General features: G+C 43.6%; 1 protein-coding gene across 1 annotated transcript in view; it reads right to left on the bottom strand.

Annotated features, from left to right (window-relative positions):
- The window catches only part of LOC126162224 (Parkinson disease protein 7 homolog), a 54,832-nt gene extending 29,587 nt beyond the window's left edge, over window positions 1–25,245 (bottom strand). Inside the window, exons 1-3 of the mRNA XM_049918585.1 lie at window positions 25,171–25,245; window positions 16,452–16,573; window positions 7,014–7,175 (exon numbers count right to left, since the gene is read on the bottom strand). Coding sequence (XP_049774542.1) covers window positions 7,014–7,175; window positions 16,452–16,541 — 252 coding nt within the window. The 5' untranslated portion in view covers window positions 16,542–16,573; window positions 25,171–25,245. The remainder of the gene's footprint in view (window positions 1–7,013; window positions 7,176–16,451; window positions 16,574–25,170) is intronic.
- Window positions 25,246–25,680: the final 435 nt, after the last annotated feature.

A 25,680-nucleotide genomic window follows, 5' to 3' on the forward strand; every position in this document is an offset into this window, starting at 1 on the left:
GGCTCTAGAAAAGCTGTGTCCTGTCAAGTCAGCGAGTTTGCTACGCCTAGCCGATTGCTGAATCGCGGCGTGAGGCAAAGTTAATAGCTGCGATGCAACTGGCCACTACGAACGTTTGCCGGCGACTGCATAGAAGAAACACTTATTGTTAAAGGAAGAATTAGCATGGTATATTTGTTCCCAGAAAATGGTTCTTGGCTTGTCCTTTGAGAATTTCAGTATTAGTATACGAGTATCGTTCGAGTAGTGAGCCTCTAGAGAGATCATCGTGACTGTAATGAGATCGGCTCACACGTACGATACGTGAACTGGTCTGCAGTGGGGATAGAACTCAAATGTGTTCAGGGCACTTCTACGTCGTTTAGGAGGTATTTTGAGAAGATTATCGGGTTATGTAGGAAATGACTATTTCTCAGATTTTTGGTAGAGTGTAGACTCACCAAGTATAAGAAAAGCTCCGATTCATTGAACTGTGAGATTAGTTCCTCCTAGCTGTGATTAATGGTGCGTCGTGCTGCTTTATAGCCACGCGATGGTAGGCGAACCTTTCTTCAATATTTGTGTGAGATTTTCCATTAGATGGTGTATGTGAAGAGACGTCTTCACGCGATGTCAATTAGTTGTCTTGTGGTTGAGGATTAAAGCACGCACTAAGATATAGTGGCGTTGCATTGTATTTTTGTGGTTCTATAGCCATACGCAAGCTCTAAGGAGTAGTGACTTAGCGATAATTGGGTTAGGATTTATTATGTGACTTCGGCGTGAGCGTCGCAATATAGTAAATTCCGTTGGATGCACTGAAGGTGTAATCTATATTAAAGAGAACGGTTGTTCTACGCAATAGTTATTTACTGAGAAACAATCTGAAGTTTATTGAGAATATGATAGCCTTTCCGTTTGGCCGTAAACGACAAATCAAGAACCATTCAAAAGAGAACACGCTAATTCTTTCTGAAAGAGATCATCGAGTGCTGTGTTTTGAATTTTAGATACTAGCGGGCCGCGGAAGTCAACGCCTGAAGTCATTGAGTTTTGTGTGGTTATTTGAAGTTCAGATGGCTGAAAAGTGGCGGTCGCACTTAGGTTTTTTGTTTTATTTTATTTTTTTTTTTTTATTTTTGTTACATTTTTGCGTAGTGGGGCTTTGAATAGTGAACCAGCACTCGTAAAAAAACGATTACTTGTACGAGTAGTTGATTTAATTTCAGGAAATAAAAAAACAGTTTTAAACTGGAAAGGTCAGTACCCGAGTTGTCTGTTATCCCCAAACTATTACCAGAAAAAATAATCAAAGTCGCATTTGAAAGCAGACTAATACCTGGAATATATATTTTCGCAATAAAGTAAATCCAAAGGCCATTAAAGCAAAAGACTGGAATATTGGTAGAAGCTAAGTTCAGAGAAATTAAAGAAAAGGAATAGTATTTTTCAGTGAATGACTTGTAACGAAAAGAAAGACAATTAATCTTTAGACAGGGAAAGCAAGTTTGCTTGTTATGGAAAAGTGATTAATTATAAATGAAAAGTTAGTCCATATAATTCTGAATGGTTGAGATCGACGGAATAATTTCATTATGAAAAAACTTCAATTGAGTCAAGGATGTTGTTGTAGCAAGGCCGTACTTACAGAGGTTATCGTTGATTGACAACGAGACATAAATAGTATAAAATTATGTCATTGCATTGTGAACGTATTCTCCAACATAGGTTGGTGTTATTGGTAAAGTAAATACATCATTCCTACTCCCCGTAGACTCTCGCACTTAATATTTTTCTGCTGAGTGATGCTACTTTTCGTGGTACTTTATCTTTCGAACCTAGTAAACTCTGATAGTCAGATGCGTTGTTGTAATTGTTATCCAGATAGCTATCACTCACCCCATTACACCACGAAAAGTGTTATTGTGTCCATGCTTTCAAAGATAGTGATGTCGTAGCGAGCGGCAGTGTAATTTATAGCGTGAGAAGTTAAACACAAAATCTTACGTGACGTCGTTGTGTTATCCCTAGGATGCCCAACCCTTCTTTTCTAACTTGGATGCCTAAGGGGGGAGGGGGGGGGGAGTTCGGCAGCCCACAGGTGTTAAATAAGTTTACTGACGAAAACTTACAACTTTCAAAATGATTTATGTATTTTAACTAAGGCATCGGTTTATAAATGATGTTAATTGTTATAAATATGGGATTGAGTGAATAAAAAATTTACATATTACAATACAAAATACAGATTTGTTCATATACAACAGACTACGCTGAGTCCTCAACTTCAAGACAAGAGAGACACTTCACAATTTTTTCTAAATGTGTATTACACACATGTTTATGACACTGTCCACAATACTAGCGGCCGCTCTGTTGGCATCGCCGCGTTGCGCTCCGCTGTCGAGTTTCTCATTTTCGCGCGTTTTTTGCGTAGTTCTTAAGTAACAGTTTTGAAAATGGAAAACGTAAACAGATCGAACACATTGAACGTTATTTTCGACAAAGAAGCTGTACGTCCTACGGCATACGAAGCACACAACTGGATTATTGACGAACTCGGTCTTACCGATACCGAAACGTACGGAGTCCAGTGGGACTTTATTACCGGAACCCTGTTCATGAAATTCAATGATGCGGAAATGTGCGAAAAAATCGTAAATGAAAACGGTGGAAAACGCAAGTTTAAATATCGTGATGGAAGCGTTTGCGACGTGACCGTGTGCCACACGGGTTACGGTATTCGTCAAGTGCGTATTTTCAATCTTCCTTTTGAAATACCAACGCAAGTGATTGCTCGTGGTCTCATGCCGTATGGGAATGTGCTTTCAGTGACGAATGAAAAATGTGGTAGTGGTTTCCGCTTACAAGTCTACAATGGAGTAAGAAGTGTTCTTATTGAACTGAAACAGCACATCCCGTCCTTTCTAGTCATAGGCGGCTACAGGGCTTTTATATCGTACAATGGACAGCCACAGACGTGCTCGTACTGCAATGCAACTGATCACTTTCGACAAAATTGTCCGAACAGACGTCGCCCTGTGCAGCTCCCGCTCGGCGGGGATAGCGAACAAACGCAGAAAAATTCGTATGCGTCTGTAGCGTTGGGTGTTGCTCCGATTCGGCCCTCGTCACTCCCTGTGACAGAGGCTGCGTGCGAATCGTCTGCGACCCCAGCGAACACGGACATTGTCATGCACGTAACAGAAATTGATGAAAAAGCCGTCATTCCAGAAAATTCTCTCGGCAATAATGCGACAAACATCTACATCTACATCTACATCTACATTTATACTCCGCAAGCCACCCAACAGTGTGTGGCGGAGGGCACTTTACGTGCCACTATCATTATCTCCCTTTCCTGTTCCAGTCGCGTATGGTTCGCGGGAAGAACGACTGTCTGAAAGCCTCTGTGCGCGCTCTAATCTCTCTAATTTTACATTCGTGTTCTCCTCGGGAGGTATAAGTAGGGGGAAGCAATATATTCGATACCTCATCCAGAAACGCACCCTCTCGAAACCTGGCGAGCAAGCTACACCGCGATGCAGAGCGCCTCTCTTGCAGGGTCTGCCACTTGAGTTTGTTAAACATCTCCGTAACGCTATCACGGTTACCAAATAACCCTGTGACGAAACGCGCCGCTCTTCTTTGGATCTTCTCTATCTCCTCCGTCAACCCGATCTGGTACGGATCCCACACTGATGAGCAATCCTCAAGTATAGGTCGAACGAGTGTTTTGTAAGCCACCTCCTTTGTTGATGGACTACATTTTCTAAGGACTCTCCCAATGAATCTCAACCTGGTACCCGCCTTACCAACAATTAATTTTATATGATCATTCCACTTCAAATCGTTCCGCACGCATACTCCCAGATATTTTACAGAAGTAACTGCTACCAGTGTTTGTTCCGCTATCATATAATCATACAATAAAGGATCCTTCTTTCTATGTATTCGCAATACATTACATTTGTCTATGTCAAGGATCAGTTGCCACTCCCTGCACCAAGTGCCTATCCGCTGCAGATCTTCCTGCATTTCGCTACAATTTTCTAATGCTGCAACTTCTCTGTATACTACAGCATCATCCGCGAAAAGCCGCATGGAACTTCCGACACTATCTACTAGGTCATTTATATATATTGTGAAAAGCAATGGTCCCATAACACTCCCCTGTGGCACGCCAGAGGTTACTTTAACGTCTGTAGATGTCTCTCCATTGAGAACAACATGCTGTGTTCTGTTTGCTAAAAACTCTTCAATCCAGCCACACAGCTGGTCTGATATTCCGTAGGCTCTTACTTTGTTTATCAGGCGACAGTGCGGAACTGTATCGAACGCCTTCCGGAAGTCAAGGAAAATGGCATCTACCTGGGAGCCTGTATCTAATATTTTCTGGGTCTCATGAACAAATAAAGCGAGTTGGGTTTCACACGATCGCTGTTTCCGGAATCCATGTTGATTCCTACATAGTAGATTCTGAGTTTCCAAAAACGACATGATACTCGAGCAAAAGACATGTTCTAAAATTCTACAACAGATCGACGTCAGAGAGATAGGTCTATAGTTTTGCGCATCTGCTCGACGACCCTTCTTGAAGACTGGGACTATCTGTGCTCTTTTCCAATCATTTGGAACCTTCTGTTCCTCTAGAGACTTGCGGTACACGGCTGTTAGAAGGGGGGCAAGTTCTTTCGCGTACTCTGTGTAGAATCGAATTGGTATCCCGTCAGGTCCAGTGGACTTTCCTCTGTTGAGTGATTCCAGTTGCTTTTCTATTCCTAACAACATCACGGTTGTGGCTGACGTTCACCCCGAGCCGCCAAACAGTGACGATACTGCATCCGATATTTTTCCGAACAACACGCAAAATTCAGAGAGTGGGCGCAGCCCTGCTGCTGTCCCCTCAGAACAGCGTGTTTCACGTAAAGACCCCAGTCCATCCCCGAGCAGGAGATCGATGAGCCATTCACCGAATAAATCTTCAAAAAGAAAACATCGACGCGGCCGTGGAAACGAAATTTCGGATGCAAGTTCTAAATCCGACCAACAATGCCCTGTGACAGTCGTCCCTGTTGCGTCGCCTGAAACAGAAGCAGAACGCCGGCGCGAGGCAACTGCTCGACATTTAAGAGAATTTCTAAATAAGCAAGAGAAAGAGAAAGAAATCAGCGTCCAACCGCTCGTAACCGAGGCTGTATTATCAGCGCCAACTAAAAGAAAGGCAGAGGAAATGCATGAATGTCGTGCTCGGCACACAGCCCACGTCCCGACGGACGACATTCGTGCCGTCCATGCCATGCAAGTCGATTCACAACATATGCACGTACCGATGGAAACCAACAATGATCCCCCCCCGCTCAGATCAACAACGCAATACTGTTTGGTCCGAAGACGTATAATTGGTGTACTTCTGCTTCTTTGTTTTAGCTTTTCCTACACAAATGTGGCACCGACCTCTTCCTGCAAGAGGCTGACGTGCTTCTGTTGTCACTTCTTTGATTTTCTTTTGTAGAATAGTCTCCACTGATTGAAAAATTTGGTTAGATAACGCTCTTGCATTGGCACTTCTTTCTTCTACCTGCAATTTCACTAGTTCCATCCCAGCTCGCAGAAGATAAAGTTTCCGTTTGTTGTGTTTCTTTTCATTCCATCTTGGATTTTGCTGGATGAATATGGTGGTTGCATTGATAGCACAAATGTCGATGAGAGAGTAAAATACAGATAGAGACCATCTCTTTGTTCCCCTCTTGCAGGTGTACATACGCGCCATTTGATCATGGTATCAATTCCAGCTTTAGTGGAATTATAATATGCATTTATCTCGGTTTTATTCTTCTCTCCTCCTACAGTGCCTTTATCTTGGTACATTGTTGACAACATCAGTAAGTTTTTACTTGGTTTCATTTTTGCTGTGTAGGACTCAACAGTTACAGGAGGCCTACGTGTTGGGAACTGCACTAACTCACTGCAAGTTTACAAGATAAATAATAGCTAACTGACATCAACAATCACTTCCTCTGAAAGTAAACCGATTGTTGTGAATATCAATAATACCAACCAACAAGAAACTAACTTGCATTGTTGTAGAGATGAGAAATACGAAATCCTACTAAGGGAAATTTTCTATAGCATGGAAGCCTAAGGGGGGGGAGGGGGTTGTTGGACCCATAATAAGTTTATTTATTTTTTCTTTCAAAGCAGGAATTTTCTATAAAATATATTGACACTAACGTTTCATAAAATACCCAACAAACAATAACTCAAAGGGAATATGTGGTATGAAAGTTACTTGGGCAAAAGCAAGGGACATAAAAAAATTTTGGGTTCAACGAACCCCCCCCCCCCCCCCTTAGGCGTCCTAGGATTAGTACATACGATTATTTGAAGTCAAACAGATTACATCGTTGAGTGTAGGCAAGATCTTGTCAGGACAACTAATTGTAGTATTACACGAGTGAGCCTCATTGGCCGACGTCGCTTTTCACCTGCGTATTAGGGTTTGTTCATACAGTGTATCTCCTACGATTGGAACATAGTACAAAGTTGGCGTTAGTGGTATCTAAAGTGTGGCGTACTACAGTTATTCGTGCAGATTATTGTCACGGAATTACCGAAGGCGCCTAGTGAAGGATGACGCAAAGAGTGCTCCATTACCATTGTCCGCAGCTCGTGGTCGTGCGGTGGCGTTCTCGCTTCCCACGCCCGGGTTCCCGGGTTCGATTCCCGGCGGGGTCAGGGATTTTCTCTGCCTCGTGATGACTGGGTGTTGTGTGATGTCCTTAGGTTAGTTAGGTTTAAGTAGTTCTAAGTTCTAGGGGACTGATGACCATAGATGTTAAGTCCCATAGTGCTCACAGCCATTTGAACCAGCCATTACCATTAATATCTGCGACAAAGTAGAGATGTTAACAGTCGAAGTTGAAGAAAAGCAGAGTGATACTGTTACTTGATAGAAAAAGAGAAGGATAGTTCTACTGCAGAGACTGGTGTAGGTCGGCTAGACGTGCCCAGTGTGATGTGCAGAGACTCACCGCAGCCAGGTTCTTGGCGCCCGGGATGCCGCCGGGCATCACGACGGCGTCGTAGGTGCCGTGGGTCATGGCCTCCACCAGGCTGACGTCTGGCACGACCTGCGTGTCTCGCCGGCAGCGCACGGGGGAGGCGCCGGCCACGCCAGCCACCATCACGCGGATCTGCGAACACGTAGAGCCGCGCACACTCAGCGACTCAGACAGCAAGGCCAAGGCAACAGGTCTCATCTACCTGCGGCTAATATTGCCACTGGTATGGAGGAGGTCTCGCCGTAGCCCAACGTGACACTTTTACAGCTTTGAATAGCATATACACTACTGACCTTTAAGATTGCTACACCAAGAACAAATGCAGATGATGAACGGGTATTCATTGGACAAATATATTATACTAGAACTGATATGTGATTACATTTTCACGCAATTTGGGTGCATAGATCCTGAGGAAGCAGTACCCAGAATAACCACCTCTGATCGTAATAACGGCCTTAATACGCCTGGGCATTGAGTCAAACAGAGCTTGGATGGCGTGTACAGGTACAACTGCCCATGCACCTTCAACACGGTACCACAGTTCATCAAGAGTAGTGACTGGCGTATTGTGACGAGCCAGTTGCTCGGCCACCATTGACCAGACGTTTTCAATTGGTGAGAGATCTGGAGAATGTGCTGGCCAGGGCAGCAGTCGAAAACTTTCTGTGTCCAGAAAGGCCCGTACAGGACCTGTAACATGCGGTCGTGCATTATCCTGCTGAAATGTAGGGTTTCGCAGGGATCCAATCAAGGGTAGAGCCACGGGTCGTAACACATCTAAAATGTAACGTCCACTGTTCAAAGTGCCGTCAATGAGAACAAGAGGTGACCGAGACGTGTAACCAATGGCACCCCATACCATCACGCCGGGTGATACGCCAGTGTGGCGATGACGAATACACGCTTCCAATGTGCGTTCACCGCGATGTCGCCAAACACGGATGCGACCATCTTGTTGCTATAAACAGAACCTGGATTCATCCGAAAAAATTGCGTTTTGCCATTCGTGCACCCAGGTTCGTCGTTGAGTACACCATCGCAGGCGCTCCTGTGTGTGATGCAGCGTCAAGAGTAACCGCAGCCATGGCCTCCGAGCTGATAGTCCATGCTGCTGCAAACGTCGTCGAACTGTTTGAGCAGATGGTTATTGTCTTGCAAACGTCCCCATCTGATGACTCAGGGATCTTGACGTGGCTGCACGATACGTTACAGCCATGCGGATAAGATGCCTGTCATCTCGACTGCTAGTGATACGAGGCCGTTGGGATCCAGCACGGCGTTCCGTATTACTCTCCTGAACCCACCGATTCCATATTCTGCTAACAGTCATTGTATCTCGACCAACGCGAGCAGCAATCGCGATAAGCTACGATCCGACCTTTATAAAAGTCGGAAACGTGATGGTACGCATTTCTCCTCCATACACGAGGCATCACAACAACGTTTCACCAGGCAACGCCGGTCAACTGCTGTTTGTGTATGAGAAATCGGTTGGAAACTTTCCTCATGTCAGCACGTTTTAGGTGTCGCCACTGGTGCCAACCTTGTGTGAATGCTCTGAAAAGCTAATCATTTGCATATCACAGCATCTTCTTCCTGTCGGTTAAATTTCGCGTCTGTAACACGTCATATTCGTGGTGTAGCAATTTTAATGCCCAGTAGTGTAGTATCTGATCAAAAGTATCCGGACGGACCTAAATATTCCGCATTTGGTCACTGGCTGTGACAAGAGGCGGATCCGCAAGTATAGGAAGAGGCTGGTGCTATTGGCTGTCAATCGCGAAGCACTAACAGCAGAAACGGTTGGCCAGGAGAGCACAGTAGCTTAGAACATTGGATGTCGCCCGAGTATCAGATTCATCAGGGACATTTCAGGCCATCTAAAGCCACCCAAGTCGACTGGTGACGTGATCGTGAAGTGTAAACTGGAAGGGGCAACCACAGCTAAAGCAAGAGCAGGCAGACCCTAGGTGCTGTAGGAAAGGGACCGTCGAGGACTGCGGAATGGGGTTGTAAAATATCCGGATGAAATCACCAAAAGGAATCACTTGTGACTTACAAAGTACACAATGATTGTTCAGATGGAGTCAAAAAGAATGTGGTGCAATGTTCGTGCTACCTCTCATAACACACACATTTCTGCAGTTAGTGCTAAGCGATATTTGTACTGATCTCAAGAACGACGTCAGAGGATAGTGGAATGCTGGAAACGAGTGATTTACAGAAATGAATCACGCTGTAAAGTACGGAAATCTAATGGAAGGGACCAATGGCCTTTGTAGTCTGATCCCTTCAACCCCCACAAACGGTTTGACGGATACGTGGAGATCGTTACCTGCCATCGTGAGTAGTGACCAACAGTGAAGTAAGAGTAGGTGGTATTACATTACTGGCATGTTTTTCTACTGCGTACAGTACCGCAACTCTTCAGCATGACAATGCATCCTGTAGTAAAGAAGCGTCTGTGAAGGAATGGGGATGGACAACGACATTTCTGAAATGGACTGTCCTGATCAGAATACCACCTTGAGCCTAATGGCACACCTTTGGGATGAGGCGGAACGCCGACTGCTACAGATTGCAATGATTAACATTACTACTTGCTCTTGAGCAGGAATGAGCTGTCATTCCTCCACAGACATTCAGACACCTCCCTGAAGGTGTCCTCACCAGAGTTCAACCCTTCATAAGGGCGAATGGTGGATACACCCCATACTAATTTCCTTTAATAGGTGTCCGGGTACTTTTGATCAAATAGTAAAACTATAAAAAACGCAAACCATATTCCAAAAATAAAGTGATTATCTTAAGCTTAATGAGGCAGTGGTGCGTGGGGTCTCGAAACTTGTAACGCTGCATCAACACTCGTGGTTCAGTGGAGCTGATCCACTCAAGTGCACCGCTGTTGCCCAACTGGTCCTACTGTTGAACAACAGGGCATGTAGTCGAACTGTGTGATTGAATCTCTGCAACAGGTGCTTTGTGCATGCATGATACAGTGGGAATTAGATTCTGTCGAGGAACTGTCGCTTTATGCTGTGACAGTTGTGTGTTGCGTTCTGTGCAGAGAGGAAAGGACTGTAGGTAAATGTGCAGGCATTCGTGGCTGTTGTCATAGATGATAAAAATCTTCAGAGTTGTTAGGTCGCGTCATGATGCTCTTCGGTTTTCTTCTTACACAATCGTCGTTTCGACCCCTCTGCTAGGATCTTCTACTGGATCTTCTCATATCTCCGGTCAGCTAACCGGAACAGAAGAAGAGTCTGTTTCTCAATTAAGAACTCAAAATCTTTATCTCTGGGTATGAGTAACTTCGGAACTGTGACTCAGGTTTACTAAAAATAGCTGACCAACCACTTGCAGAACAGTTCGTGAATGGAGGAATCCAAGTCGCCTAAGTGGTGTCAAATCGAAAGACTTGCACCCAGAGAACGGTCTACCCGATGGAAGGCTCTAGTCATACGACATTTACATTTTTATTTATCAAAAAATAAATCTCACAAAATAAAAGAAATTCTTGTCATGTGTAAAGATACTGAAACTAAAGTTAGTCTGCATACAGTCATGGGTGATACAAGAACCAAAATCGAGAGCAGCGAATTAAAAGCACTAAATTCCGTTTCAAAATGTTGCTTTACAAAGGAAGATCCAGGAGTACCACAGAAATTTAACTGTCGCACTATTTCAAGGATGAGTGATATAACATCCAGCGCCCATGGCATTGAGAAACAACTGTAGTGAACAAAACTGGTAAGATCCCTGAGCCCGGTGAAATCGCTGTCTGACTCTAAACAGAATTTTCAGCTAAATTACCATCTTACTAGTCATGACAACCCTTACATCAGACACGCCAAGGGAAGTGTGTTGCGACTCCCCTCGTTTATGTTACATTTTAACGATCTTGCTCACATTAACAGTTAACATGCACTTCCAACAGATCACGCAGTAATCGATAATGAAGTATTGTTTGAAGAAAGCTGCATAAATTTGCAGATTTTGACCACGTCACAAAGACTGCGTCTTACTTTAAATGTTCAGATATGTAAAATTTTAGACTTCATGGAACCCTAGAACATAGTATCTTATGGCTACGGTATCAATTCGGCGCAATTAGAGTCAGTCAACCAACACAAATCTAAGGGGATGTGAAATGAAATAATGAGATAGATTCACTCGCAGGCAGAGCAATGGTAAATTTCGGTTCGTTGGTAGGATACTAGGAAAAACGAGTAAATCTTGGAAGGATATCGCTTATAAAATGCTCGTGAGAGTTATCGTAGAATACTGCTTAAGTGTTTGGGAACCATACCAAATAGACTTAACAGAGGATATTGTACAAACACTAAATAGGGCAGTACCAACTGTCAAAGGATTGTTCGACTATGGGAGGGTGGCAGGGAGATGCTGAAAATTATTAATTAGTTGTGTGAGTTTACGCAGTTAATGAATGCAGTTCTGGTGGTAGTTCCTCAGTAAAGGAAAAATATTTGCGCGTGTAATAAATCATACCAATTTTGCAGTAGATTGAGATTACCAATGTGGACACGTAAACGAAATCAGCTCTTAAGCCGTCGGCACACGGGACGAGGCGGCTGGCTAAAAATGACGTACACGCAGACGGGATAACCCACGTCACGAGGCACAGCGCCGACGGCACTCGGCACCAGCTGGCTGGCGTGGTTTTGCGCTCTCAACGCTCTCCAGCGGCAGTTGTCGGCTTTATTTGGCACAAACCATACAGTTTGTTCACAGAAATGGAAGGGTGCAGAATTGCTACGCTGTTGTTGTTGTTGTTTTTGATGATGTAATCTTCAATCCAGAGACTGGTTTGATGCAGCTCTCTCTGCTACACTATCCTGTGGAAGCTTCTTCGTCTCCGAGTAACTACTTCAACCTACAGCCTTCTGAATCTGCTTAGTGTATACATCTCTTGGTCTCCCTCTACGATTTTTACCCTCCACGCTTTACTCCAATACGAAACTGTTTATCCCTTGATGCTTCAGAGGCCGGCCGTTGTGGCCGAGCGGTTCTAGGCGCTTCAGTCTGGAACCGCACAATCGCTACGGTCGCAGGTTCGAATACTGCCTCGGGCATGGATGTGTGTGATGTCCTTAGGTTAGTTAGGTTTCAGTAGTTATAAGTTCTAGGGAACTGATGACCTCAGATGTTAAGTCACATAGTGCTCAGAGCCATTTGAACCATTTTGATGCCTCAGAGCGTCTCCTACCAGCAGATCCCTTCTTCTTGTCAAGTTGTGCCACAAACTCCTCTTCTACCCGATTCTATTCAATACCTCGTCATTAGTTATGTGATCTACCCATCTAATCTTCAGCATTCTTCTCTAGCACCACATTTCAAAAGCTTCTTTTCTCTTCTTGTCCGAACTATTTATCGTCCATGTTTCACTTCCATACACGGCTACACTCCATACAAATACTTTCAGAAACGCCATCCTGACACTTAAATCAATACTCGATGTTAACAAATTTCTCTTCTTCAGAAACGCTTTCCTTGCCATTGCCAGTCTACATTTTATATCCTCTCTAATTCGATAAATGATCTGTTATTTTGTTCCCCAAATAGCAAAACTGATTTACTACTTTAAGTGTCTCATTTCCAAATCTAATTCCCTCGGCATCACCTGACTTAATTCGCCTACATTCCGTTATCCTAGTTTTGCTTTTGTTGACTTCCATGTTATATCCTCCTTTCAAGGCACTGTCCATTCTGTTCAGCTACCCTTCCAAGTCCTTTGCTGTCTCTGACAAAATTACAATGTCATCGGCGAACCTCAAGGTTTTTATTGCTTCTCTGTGGATTTTAATACCTAATCAGAATTTTTCTTTTGTTTCCTTGACTGCTTGCTCAATATACAGATTAAATAACATCGGTGTAGGCTACAACCCTGTCTGACTCCCTTCCCAACCACTGCTTCCGTTTCATGTCCCTCGACTCCTATAACTGCCATCTGGTTTCTGTGCAAATTGTAAATAGCCTTTCACTCCCTGTATTTTACCCCGGCCACCTTCAGAATTTGAAAGAGAGTATTCCAGTCAACATTGTCGAAAGCTTTCTCTAAGTCTACAAATGCAAGAAATTTATGTTTGCCTTTCCTTAACCTAGCTTCTAAGATAAGCCGTAGGGTTAGTATTGCCTCACGCGTTCCAACATTTCTACGGAATCCAAACTGGTCTTCCCCGAGGTCGGCTTCTACCAGTTTTTCCATTCGTCTGTAAAGAATTCGCGTTAGTATTTTGCAGCCGTGACTTATTAAACTGATAGTTTGGTAATTTTCACATCTTCAAAACCTCCTTTCTTTGGGATAGGAATTATTATATTCTTCTTGAAGGCTGTGGGTATTTTGCCTGTCTCATACATCTTGCTCACCAGATGGTAGAGTTTTGTAAGGGCTGGCTCTCCCAAGGCTATCAGTAGTTCTAATGGGATGTTGTCTACTCCCGGGGTCTTGTTTCGACTTATGTCTTTCAGTTCTCTGTCAAATTCTTCACGCAGTATCGTATCTCCCATTATATCTTCATCTACTTCCTCTGCCATTTCCATACTATTGCCCTCAAGAACATCGTCCTTGTATAGACCCTCTATATACTACTTCCACCTTTCTGCTCTCCCTTCTTTGCTTAGAACTGGTTTTCCACCTGAGCACTTGATATTCATACAGGTGGTTATTTTTTCTCCAAAGGTCTCTTTAGTTTTCTGTAGGCAACATCTATCTTACCCCTAGTGATATATGCCTCTACATCCCTACATTTGTCCTCTAGCCACCCCTGCTTAGCCATTTTGCACTTCCTGTCGATCTCATTTTTGAGACGTTTGAATTCCTTTTTGCCTGCTTCATTTACTGCATTTTTATATTTTCTCCTTTCATCAATTAAGTTTAGTACCTATTCTGTTACCCAAGGATTTCTACTAGCCCTCTTTTTTTTCCTATTAGATCCTCCGCTGCCTTCACTATTTCATCTCCCAAAGCTACCCGTTCTTCTTCTACTGTATTTCTCTACCCCCGTTCTTGTCAATCGTTCCCTAATGCTCTCTCTGAAACTCTCTATAATCTCTGGTATATTAAGTTTATCCAGGTCCAATCTCCTTAAATTCCCACCTTTTTGCAGTTTTTCAGTTTTAGTCTACAGTTCATAACCAATAAATTGTGGTCAGAGTCCACATCTGCCCCTGGAAATGTCTTACAATTTAAATCCTGGTTCCTAAATCTCCGTCTTACCATTATATAATCTATTTGAAACATTACAGTGTCTCCAGGCCTCTCCCACGTATACAACCTTCTTCCATGATTCTTAAACCAAGTGTTAGCTATGATTATGTTCCGTGCTATATCCTTTCTTTCAGGAGTGCTAGTTCTGCAAGGTTCGCAGGAGAGCGTCTGTAAAGTTTGGAAGGTAGGAGACGAGATACTGGCAGAAGTAAAGCTGTGAGTACCGGGCGTGAGTCGTGCTTCGGTAGCTCAGATGGTAGAGCACTTGCCCGCGAAAGGCAAAGGTCCCGAGTTCGAGTCTCGGTCGGGCACACAGTTTTAATCTTCCGGGAAGTTTCATGTTCAGCTGTAGTTTCTAGCGAGTTCTTCCAACACGAATACAAATTCCAGAAATTGTACAGAATGAGTCTAGTCAGTTTCCTCTTTGCGGAGCAACTAATATCAGCTGTTCTGACAAAGCAGGACACGAATTTTCTCCTTGCTATTGCTCTTGCTGAGAAGCTTCTCATTACAGAAAGTTAAATTGGTGAACGTGTGTGAATTACATCAAAAATACCGCCAAGAAAAATTTATTTTTTGTAAGAACACTTTCTATAGTACTTTATTCAATATGGTATACTCGTAAGTAATGGTTAGAGATGGATGAAGCTAGATAGTATTCCTTCAACTATTCAATTTCACAGAGTAGTACATGATTCAGTTAGTAGTTTTCAGAAGAAACGTTGCTGGATTCGAAGAGAGATCATTAATAATAATGGTGTAGCTGTGGGTGGTGAATTGTGCGTAGGGATAGATAACGTTTTTGAAGAAATAGCAGAAGACTTTGATTATAAGGAAAATTCCGACGAATCCTCAATGGTTTCATCCAGCTGCTGATTCGGAAGCAACAGGGATGTAGCTTTCTGTTGCCTTTACGCTTGTCACAAAAATTACTGAAATCATGGAGCAGAGACTGAAAAAAATATCCAGTCAGCATCATCAGCTGATGACTCACGATTTCTTTTCATATCCGTAAATTTTTCGTTTCCAGCTTCGGCTTGTATAGGCAGGAGACGAAAAAAGAGAAACACGAGGCAGCTGTGCTTGTATCGCGGCGCAACCATATCATTGAGCGGGGCGAATCGTAGCTCGTCGCGGTCAAACGTCAAAATGGGTTTGGTTGACTTGGGGAGGAGATCAAACTGCGAGGTCATCGGTCTCATTGGAGTAGGGAAGGATGGGGAAGGAAGTCGGCCGTGCCCTTTCAAAGGACCCATCCCGCCATTTGCCTGGAGCGATTTAGGGAAATCACGGAAAACCTAAATCAGGATGCCCGGACGTGGGATTGAACCGTCGTCCTCCCGAATGCGAGTCCAGTGTGCTAACCACTCCGCCATCCCACTCGGTCACGTCAAAATGTATCACGTATATACAAGAGACTAGAAAGAGGCACGGCTCTTCTTCCATTGTTAAAAATAATTTTCACATGTTAGCTACTTTTCTTACGCAGCAATATATGCTCGAAAATCCACCAAATGTAAACTGCTTAGCGACTACATTTTCCATTGGAAACTTTTCAAAATATGCACTGTTTTTTACTTTATTTCGAAGTATCACAATAAAAATGGGAAACAGTGAAAAGAAAATGTGTTCATTATAAAGCTGCTGTATCACACAATAAGATGAGGAAGAATCAATAGTTTTACCAAATAATTTCCTCAAAATCGAACGAGGAATTCCACTGCAGAGAACGCACTCTAAACCCAAGATAATGGTTAATTTTTTGACTCTAAAATTATGTTTTACTGCCTAGCTAACTACAGAGACGGATGCAGCTTTGCTTGACCCTCATAAAAAAAATTATGCACATCGGATGACTTGAAATTTGCCCTCTCGCGTATCGTACGACACAAGTCGCGTACCTCGACCAGCACTCAGTGTTGTGCGTGGCGATTCGACAGAGAGATGTTTGAATGTCGTATCGCCATTGTCCGAGTGGTGACCAGTTAAGTCGCTTCTACTAAGTTTCCATATGCGCCGTCGATGCGGGTTGCTTCTGTATCTTGTCGCATAGCGTATCGTGTTATATCGTATCACCTCAGTGCGAACCACGCCTTATTGTTATCAAACAGGACGATACAAAATGAGAATTACTAAGGGTAATTTATGATTAAATACGTGGACAGCAGAGGTGTTACCCCTGCGCGTCGCATGACGTCAATTGAGATGACCAGCTCCATCTCCTCGGCTCCTTCTGCCAGCAGCACCAAAGCCGTTTTGTCTGCCATGTCTGCTGAAGCTCCTCAGGACGATTTCTACCCTGAAAGAAAGAAAAATAAGCGCAGTGATATTATAAATCACGTACTAAATATGAATGCTGCTTTCCAAACAATCGCAGTTGGAATTTTTAATATTTCATGAAGCCAGGTCGTACTGCGTGGAGTGAGCATGCAGAACGGGAGGGCTTTACGGACGACTAGCATGGAGTAAATTGTTTCTTTTCCCACTTAAAAGTCTCTCCCGGTGTTGGTATACGTTGAGAAATTATTCTTCCTCACTCTTTCTCTTCCTAAAAATCATGTCACCTGATTTCTCTCGTATTTAATAAATATTTTAGGGTAGAGATGCACTATATTAAAACGACAGCACGTAAAAAATTTCTGCCCAAGTTGAACATCATACCAAAAATTTGTATAGGCATACAGAATTTCCCTACGTAAACTACGTCATGAGTATCAAAATCCAGCAACAAACCCAGAGATATGAACGTCTCACATTGACGGAAAGTAATTCCAACATGAGTCGGACTGCAGCACGATACCGCCTGCAGCGCCTCTCCTGGGATCGTGACCGTATCGATTGAACCCCAGATAGCAGGAAAACAGTGGTCTGGTCAGATAAGTACCAATTTCAGTTGGGAAAAGCTGATGGTAGGGTTCCAGTGTGGTGCAGATCCCAAGAAGCCATGGACCCAAGTGGTCAACAAGGCACTGTGCAGGCTGGTGGTGGCTCCATAAAGATGTGAGCTGTGTTTACATGGAATGGACTGGATCCTATGGTCCATCTGAACCGACCATTGACTGGAAATGACTATATTCGGCTACTTTGAGTCCATTTGCAGCCATTCATGGAATACTTGTTCCCAAACAACGAATGGAATTGCAACTTGGTCACAATCGTTCACGATGGTTCTGAAGAACATTGTGGACAATTCGAGTGAATGGTTTGGCCACCCATATCACCTGACGTGAGTCTCATCGAACGTTTATACTTGAAAGATGCTTCAGAACCGTAACAACAGACAGAAATCCCACATTGTAGTATCAGACAATTGGCGATTAGGAGCTTATGGAAAAAGTAACCATAACAGAAATTTTAAGTAATTTTTGAGCCGTTATGAAAATTAACCAGGTGATATTGAAGATAAGACGTCTGTCATCCATTCAGACCAAAATTTAAAAAAAAAAAAAAAAAAAAACATCAAAGTAGTGGGTAGTAGGCGATAGTCTGCTCCAAAAAGGTGAAGACAACTTCAGCTGCCGAAAAGGTTATAGCCTGCGGTCTTTTGGCGTGAAAAAGATATTCTTTCTACTGATTAAGTACCAAAACAAGAGACATTCGGGACATTAGTTTAGCATGAGGGAGGGGGGGGGGGAGGGAGAGGGAGGCAATTTATATTAGGTTTGTGGAGGAAAAGAAGCATGATTTCTTACAGATAAAACTCAAAACCACTGTAAAGCTGTGTTTACTTAAAACTAGACTTACTAGTACTCCACATTATAACAAGTACCTACTATGTACTTGGGTGAGAGAGTATAACTTGTAGAAGATTTACATATATTATTTGCTGTGAGGCAGGAAATATTCTTGTGGATACGAATACTTTCCACCTTCGCACCTGAGGTCGGTAGCACACTCCTGTGGGTGAGGGAACGACTTAGAGGGATACAGTGCTTTCGGTGGAGTAGTATATAATGTCTGGTATACTAAATAATCTAATATAAAGATGCTAATACCTTCCATCTGCAGCACGTATAAATTGTGACGTGTACATACTGTACAGATAAACTTACGACAGAGTACATTTTGTACTGAACAGTGGGAAGAATTAGTATGTTTGCATATCATACCTGCATTAGGAACTAAACAGATCGAAACTGTAGTTTTTTACGTTGTATTGCAGTTGTTAATCGTAATTTCTATTCTACATTTGTTGTAAAGGATCTGAAGACAGTTAACACCGAAACCAGTAAACATAATACAGTGTATATGCGATCAAATAATTGTAGTAAAAGGGTTTCTCATTGTGACTTTATGTTTGTCTTTGAATCCATGAATCCATGTTGAGTTAATGGAAGCACATGGTAGCACTGCACAGTCGTATGACGTGGACGGTTCCGGTGTGGTCAAAACAAGTCTGAATGACAAGAAACGCACTGTCAGACAATGTCTACATCTACATGGTTACTCTGCAGTACGCAGCGTTGATCGAACCACCTTTAAGCTATTTCTCTACCGTTCCATTCTCGAACACCGTGCAGGAAAAAGGAGGACATAAATCTTTCCGTGTGTGCTCTGATTTTTCTTATTTTATTATGATGATAGTTTCTCCATATGTAGGTGGTTGCGAACAAAATATTTTCGCACTCTGAGGAGGAAGTTGGTGAGTGAAAGTTCATGGGAAGGTCCTACAGCAGCGAAAAACGCCCTTGTTTTAATGATTGCCACCCGAATTCGGCAATCATAATTGTGACACTCTCTCCCCTATTTCGCGATAATACAAAACGAGCTGCCCTTCTTTGAACTTTTTCGATGTCGTCCGCAAATCCCATCTGATGCGGATTCTACACCGCACAGCCGTACTCCAGAAGAGGACGGACAAGCGTAGCGTCAGCAGTCTTTTTAGTAAACCTGTTACGTTTTCTAAGTGTTCTGCCAATAAATCGCTGTCTTTGGGTTGCTTTTCCCACTATATTATCTATGTGATCGTTCCAATTTAATTTATTCATAGTTGTAATCCCTAGTTATTTAGTTGGGTTTACAACAGGAATTTCAAAAAAATGTGGAAGGTCCTGGTGTTGAAGACCGCCGTGGCACAGACGAAGCGATTGTGGAAAAACTGAAAATCAATCGTGGATCACTTTTCAACACTTTCCACTACATGGAGGCATGAGTGCTGTTCACAAGGTATTTCAGATCGATTCCGTATTTATGGATTTTCGGAAGGCTTTTGACACTGTACCACACAAGCTGCTAGTAGTGAAATTGCGTGCTTATGGAATATCGTCTCAGTTATGTCACTGGATTTGCGATTTCCTGTCAGAAAGGTCGCAGTTCGTAGTAACTGACGGAAAGTCATCGAGTAAAACAGAAGTGATTTCTGGCGTTCCCCAAGGCAGTGTTATAGGCCCTTTGCTGTTCCTTATCTATATAAACGGTTTTGGAGACAATCTGAGCAGCCGTCTTCGGTTGTTTGCAGATGACGCTGTCGTTTATCGACTAATAAAGTCATCAGAAGATCAAAACAAACTGCAAAACGATTTAGAAGAGATATCTGAATGGTGCGAAAAGTGGCAATGATCCTAAATAACGAAAAGTGTGAGGTCATCCACATGAGAGCTAAAAGGAATTCGTTAAAATTCGGTTACACGATAAATCAGTCCAATCTAAAAGCTGTAAGTTCAACTAAATACCTAGGTATTACAATTACGAACAACTTAAATTGGAAGGAACACATAGAAAATGTTGTGGGGAAGGTTAACCACAGACTGCGTTTTATTGGCAGGACACTTAGAAAATGTAACAGACCTACTAAGGAGACTGCCTACACTACGCTTGTCCGTCCTCTTTTAGAATACTGATGCACAGTGTGGGATGCTTATCAGGTAGGGCTGACGAAGTACATCGAAAAAGTTCAAAGAAAGGCAGCACGTTTTGTATTATCGCGAACTATGGGAGAGAATGTCACAGAAATGATACAGGATTTGGGCTGGAAATCATTAAAAGAAAGGCGTTTTCGTCGCGACGAAATCTTCTCACGAATTCCAATCACCAACCTTCTCCTCTGAATGCGAACATATTTTGTTGACATCGACCTACATTGGGAGGAACGATCACCACGATAAAATAAGGGAAATCAGAGCTAGTACGGAAAGATTAGGTGTTTCCGCGCGCTATACGAGATTGGAATAATAGCGAATTGTGGAGGTGGTGCGATGAACCCTCTGCCAGGCACTTGAATGTGATTTGCAGAGTATCCATGTAGATGTAGATGTAGATGGTGAACATGACTAACGTCGCCTCCCGCACCATCGTTTCGCGACTCCTCACACCCATCCAGAAATCGCACACCAGCGAGAGTGTTGCAGCTGTGCGCACCACCCCAGATTTCTTTACCTGCCTGATCATCATGAGCGAGTGCTGTTTTTCTATGACCCCGAGACAAATGAGCAACGCAAGCAGTGGAAACAAGGGGACATGGTTTTTATGGAGTACTGCGGTGTGGTGCAACCAGATTTTACTCCGTATTCCCCTCGCCACAAAACTCCGCGGATTTAAACCCAACTGAGAATCTGTGGGACCACCTCGACCGAGCTGTTCGCGACATGGATCCTCTACAGACAAACCTAGCGCAGCTGACTACACCCTGGAGTCGGCATGACTCCACGTCCCTGTCGGTTTCTTCCAGAACCTCACTGGTTCTATTCCTGCACCTTTCGCAGCAGTCAGCATTGCAGAAGGGATTATTTAGGTTTTTGACAGACGATCACATTAATGTGACTGGACAGTGTAATAGGTTGCCTGTTCATAGTGTTTAATTTCTAAAATTTTAGGTTCCCAGACCCACCTATTCAACTATACAACTGTTCCTCCCCACCCCCACCCCCACCCTCACACCACCGCAGCCATACAAATACCCCCTCCCTCCCCCAGCCCTAAAAATCACAACCTTGAGGCTACTAACAGTCGTAAACAAAATGCGGTATGTACCGATTACAACTTCGGAACGAGTCTCAACATACGACGGCTATTCGGAAAGTAAGGTCCGATCGGTCGCGAAATGGAAACCACAGTGAAAATCAGAAATGTTTTATTTCCAACAGTTAGCTACATGATCCAGCAACTTTTCTACATAGACTACGCTCGGAGTGAGACATTTGTCGTAGCATTGTCCCAATTTTCCAATACTCTCGTCATAGCCTGTGCTTTGTACCAATTCTCTGCGCTGGTCTGCGGCATGTTGTCTGTGCCAAAATGTTATCTTCGCAGTAGCGGTTCATGTGAGCAGAGATGAATATCAGAGGGACCTAAGTCCAGGCTGTATGATGGGTGATCAAACAGTTCCCCTCGAAAACGCTGCAACAGCGTCCTCTGTGCCCTTGCAGTGTGCGGCCGAGATTTGTCATGAAGAAGACAATGTGTGACCTTGCACTATGTGGGATGCATGAAATCAGGCTTCTCTCTCAGACAGTCATACTTGGCGGGAGATGCTATCTTCTAGGCATCTTTTTGTGTTCACTGTGCGCTCAGAACCGAAAAGAACGACAAGAAGCGATCGACGGACAAGCTAGAGACACTGCCCAACACATCTGTGCGAAGTTTCATCGGATTTTTCCTGTGGTTTCAATTTTGCGAACGGTCGGACCTTACATTCCAAATAACCCTCGTATCTTGGGTATAGTGTACACACACAAACACACACACACACACACACACACTCACATACACGTAGATACCGTACCTCGCCCCACGCCTGCGCCCATCCTACCATGGTGGTCAGCCACTGTCACGTTCATTCGAGCTTGGGGAGCGGAAAAGTACAGTTACGCTGCGATTTAATACACGTGTACTCTTTGAAAACTCCATTGCCGATTTGTTCCAGTGAGTTCAAAAGAAATTTCCTGTGAGGTGACGGAACGCCGTACCGGCGAGTTCCGGCCGAAAATCAAGTGTTGCCCGTTACTAGTGGGGTAACCCATAGGGGACCAGTTATGTGACAGGCGAAAAAAGCGAAAGAAAAGTGGAAGAGCAAAGGCGGACTAGAACGGGGAGAGGGAGAGGAACAAGAAGAAGGTGATTAAGAAGAGGGAAACGGTTGGAAAGCACTGAAATGGACAGGGGTCTGGGAACGTATGAAAGGAATTCCTGAAGAGATACAGTGTGGATTCAGTTAAGCAACAGATTCACAACATTTATCCGTCCCAGGTAATCACATGCTGCTTTTTTGTTTTTAGCTGCTACTATGGTGCTACTCTTGTTATGAAAAGTGAACGAACGCAGGGAAAAGTGTAAAGAATATGTTTTACGTTTGTTGTTTTGCTTGCTGAGGTTTTGCATCGGACGACAATGAAACAATGAAAAATAAATCGCGATATGGTTGCAAGAAATACGACTCCGGTTTTTTTTCTATACGTGTTATAAAAATTTACGTATGTTTGTGTGTATGTGTGTTCCACTGGCCAATTTAAACCAAACACCAAACTTCAAACTTGGTACACAGATCACTTACTGTCTGAAAAGAATCGCTGGGGGGGGGGGGGGAGGGGGGGAGCGTAAGATTCATCTACCTATCAAGGGGGTTGGAATGGGATGAAAAAGCATTGTAGCCCACGACCCGCAAATATCCATAATTTATTCATCCAGTATTTGAGAATTAGCGCACTTAATGTCTTGCAACAAATTTTACACCTAATTTCAAACCTTTATGAAACCTTTTCTCACTGACAGCTCTCACAAATGACGAAATTAAAATAGTTTATCACTTACTAAATTTTTGCTGCTCATGCGGTAGAAGTGCCGCGTAAAGCATAACGTTTTAATTTCTTACTCTTATCTACTAATTCTGTTTTTGCAAAAAATTTAACAGGCAATGTTCACATGTACCACTGAATGTACCAGCAATGTAATTCTGCGAAACGTAGTTCAGGAGATAGGACGTCATAAATATTGAGCTGCATGAAACAGAAAATGCAGGGTAAAATTCGACAAAGACGTAGGTGAAATATATGTACAAATATGTGTGAAACAGAATAAATATATATGAAATACACACGATAAACAATTTTGCATCACCACGGTTCCAAGAACTCCTGAAAATAGACGTTGACTGTGGATATAGTATCACAGATACAGTCCCTCTGACTGTTCAGAGATGTCACTAAACCCGCACAAAGATGTAAACAACCATGCATGAGCAGCGGCTATTAGACGGAGGGGGTTCGACAGCCGATGTTCCAGTCATTCTACCAGGAAGGAGGTACACGGCTTGTGTTGTCTGTACTTCAACCATGCCTAGACGGTCGATACCGCTGTTCGATCGCGTCCGCATTGTTACTTTGTGCCAGGAAGGGCTCACACCATGGGAAGTGTCCAGGCGTCTCGCAGTGATCCGAAGCGATGTTGTTCGGACATGGAGGAGATACAGAAAGACAGGAACTGTCGATGACATGCCTCTCTCAGGCCGCCCAAGGGCTACTATTGCAGTGGATGACCGCTACCTACGGATTATGGCTCGGAGGAACCCTAACAGCAACGCCACCATGTTGAATAATGCTTTTCGTGCAGCCACAGGACGTCTTGTTACGACTCAAACTGTGTGCAATAGGGTGCATGATGCGCAACTTCACTCCCGACGTCCATGGAGAAGTCCATCATTGCAACCACTACACCATGCAGCGCGGTACGTATGGGCCCACCAACATGCCGAATGGACCGCTCAGGATTGGCATCACGTTCTCTTCACCGTTGAGTGTCACATATGCCTTCGACCAGACAATCGTCGGAGACGTATTTGGAGGGAACCTGGTCAGACTGAACGCCTTAGACACATTGTCCAGCGAGTGCAGCAACGTGGAGGTTCCCTGATGTTTTGGAGTGGCATTTCGGGGGGCCGACGTACGTGCTGGTCGTCATGGAAGGCGCCGTAACGGCTGTACAATACGAGAATGCCATGCTATGACCGATAGTGCAACCATACCGGCAGCATATTGGCGAGGTATTCGTCTTCACGGACGACAATTCGCGCCCTCATCGTGCACATCTTGCGAATGTCTTCCTTAAGGATAACGACATCGCTCGACTAGAGTGGCCAGTATGTTCTCCAGACATGAACCCTATCGAACATGCCTGGTATAGATTGAAAAGGACGTTATGGACGACGTGACCTACTAACCACTCTGAGGGATCTACGCCGAATGGCCGAAGAAGAGTAGGACAATCTGGACCAACAGTGCCTTGATGGACTTGTGGATAGTATGCCACGACGATTGCAGGCATGCATCAATGCAAGAGGACGTGCTACTGGGTATTAAAGGTACCAGAGTGTATAACAGTCTGGACCACCACCTCTGAAGGTCTCGCTGTATGATGGTACAACATGCAATGTGTGGTTTTCATGAGCAATAAAAAGGGTGCAAATGATGTTTATGTCGATCTCTATCCAGTTTTCTAATCGATCTGGTCGATGTGTTAGCTGTCATGAGATCACCCTTTAGGTCTCTCTATTTAAAATGTCAGTCTTTCTTTCTCTCTCTCTCTGACCCCCCCCCCTCTCTTTCTCTCTCACTTCTTTGAGGGATCGTTAAATTTTATGCTCCACGTTGAGCAGCTATAGTGCATGAGCTTTGATCCTATATTACTTCAGCATTCATGACTTCCGATGGGAACATGCTGCAGTGTTATGTAGAGATGAAGAAGCATCTATAGGATGTGCTAGCGTGGAGGGCGGCATCAAACCAGATCTCGGACTGAAGACTACAACAACAGCTACATACATTTGCTATTTTATGCAATACACATATAAAGAAAACTTCGTTCCAGTGGTGTCGTATACGACCCCCAATCACGATAAGACCCCTAAACACTTTGAGAATTTTCCTACAAACGATTCCAATACTCTTTTTTAATGTACGTACTTACCCTCGTCAGGTGGCAACTTGTACTGAGCGCGCCTCACCACAAACAGGTTTATATACGGGCGTAAGAGCGTCGCTGTTTACAGCAGAGACTACAACGTCCGTTGCGCAACACGATGCAGAGAGCTGCCAGTAGGGAGTCGCGATAACGCATTTATCTTGATAAGGTGCACGCACTGCGGGACACAGCAGCAGGAGCAGCTAGCACTGCCTTTACCAGAAGGTGTCCACAATGTTTCACGTAACTGACTCCTGCAATCAATGATCAATATTCAAACAGCATTTTAAGACAATATTAAAATGTAATATCCTTTACCGTCCAGGTAGCTTACGTCGCACAACAACAAAAAAGCTTAAAAAATAATTATTATTGTCTCCATATTTGCTGGCTGCTGATGCCGCAACTGTTTGTTCCGTTAGTGAACTCTCGCTCCAGTTGCTAATAACAACTTCATTAAGTCTACAACCAGTTTCCGCCTTTTCCAGTTGATATGTTTTCCAAGTGTGTCAAACG

Source organism: Schistocerca cancellata, chromosome 1 (genome assembly GCF_023864275.1).
Source record: "Schistocerca cancellata isolate TAMUIC-IGC-003103 chromosome 1, iqSchCanc2.1, whole genome shotgun sequence".
Classification (NCBI taxonomy): domain Eukaryota; kingdom Metazoa; phylum Arthropoda; class Insecta; order Orthoptera; family Acrididae; genus Schistocerca; species Schistocerca cancellata.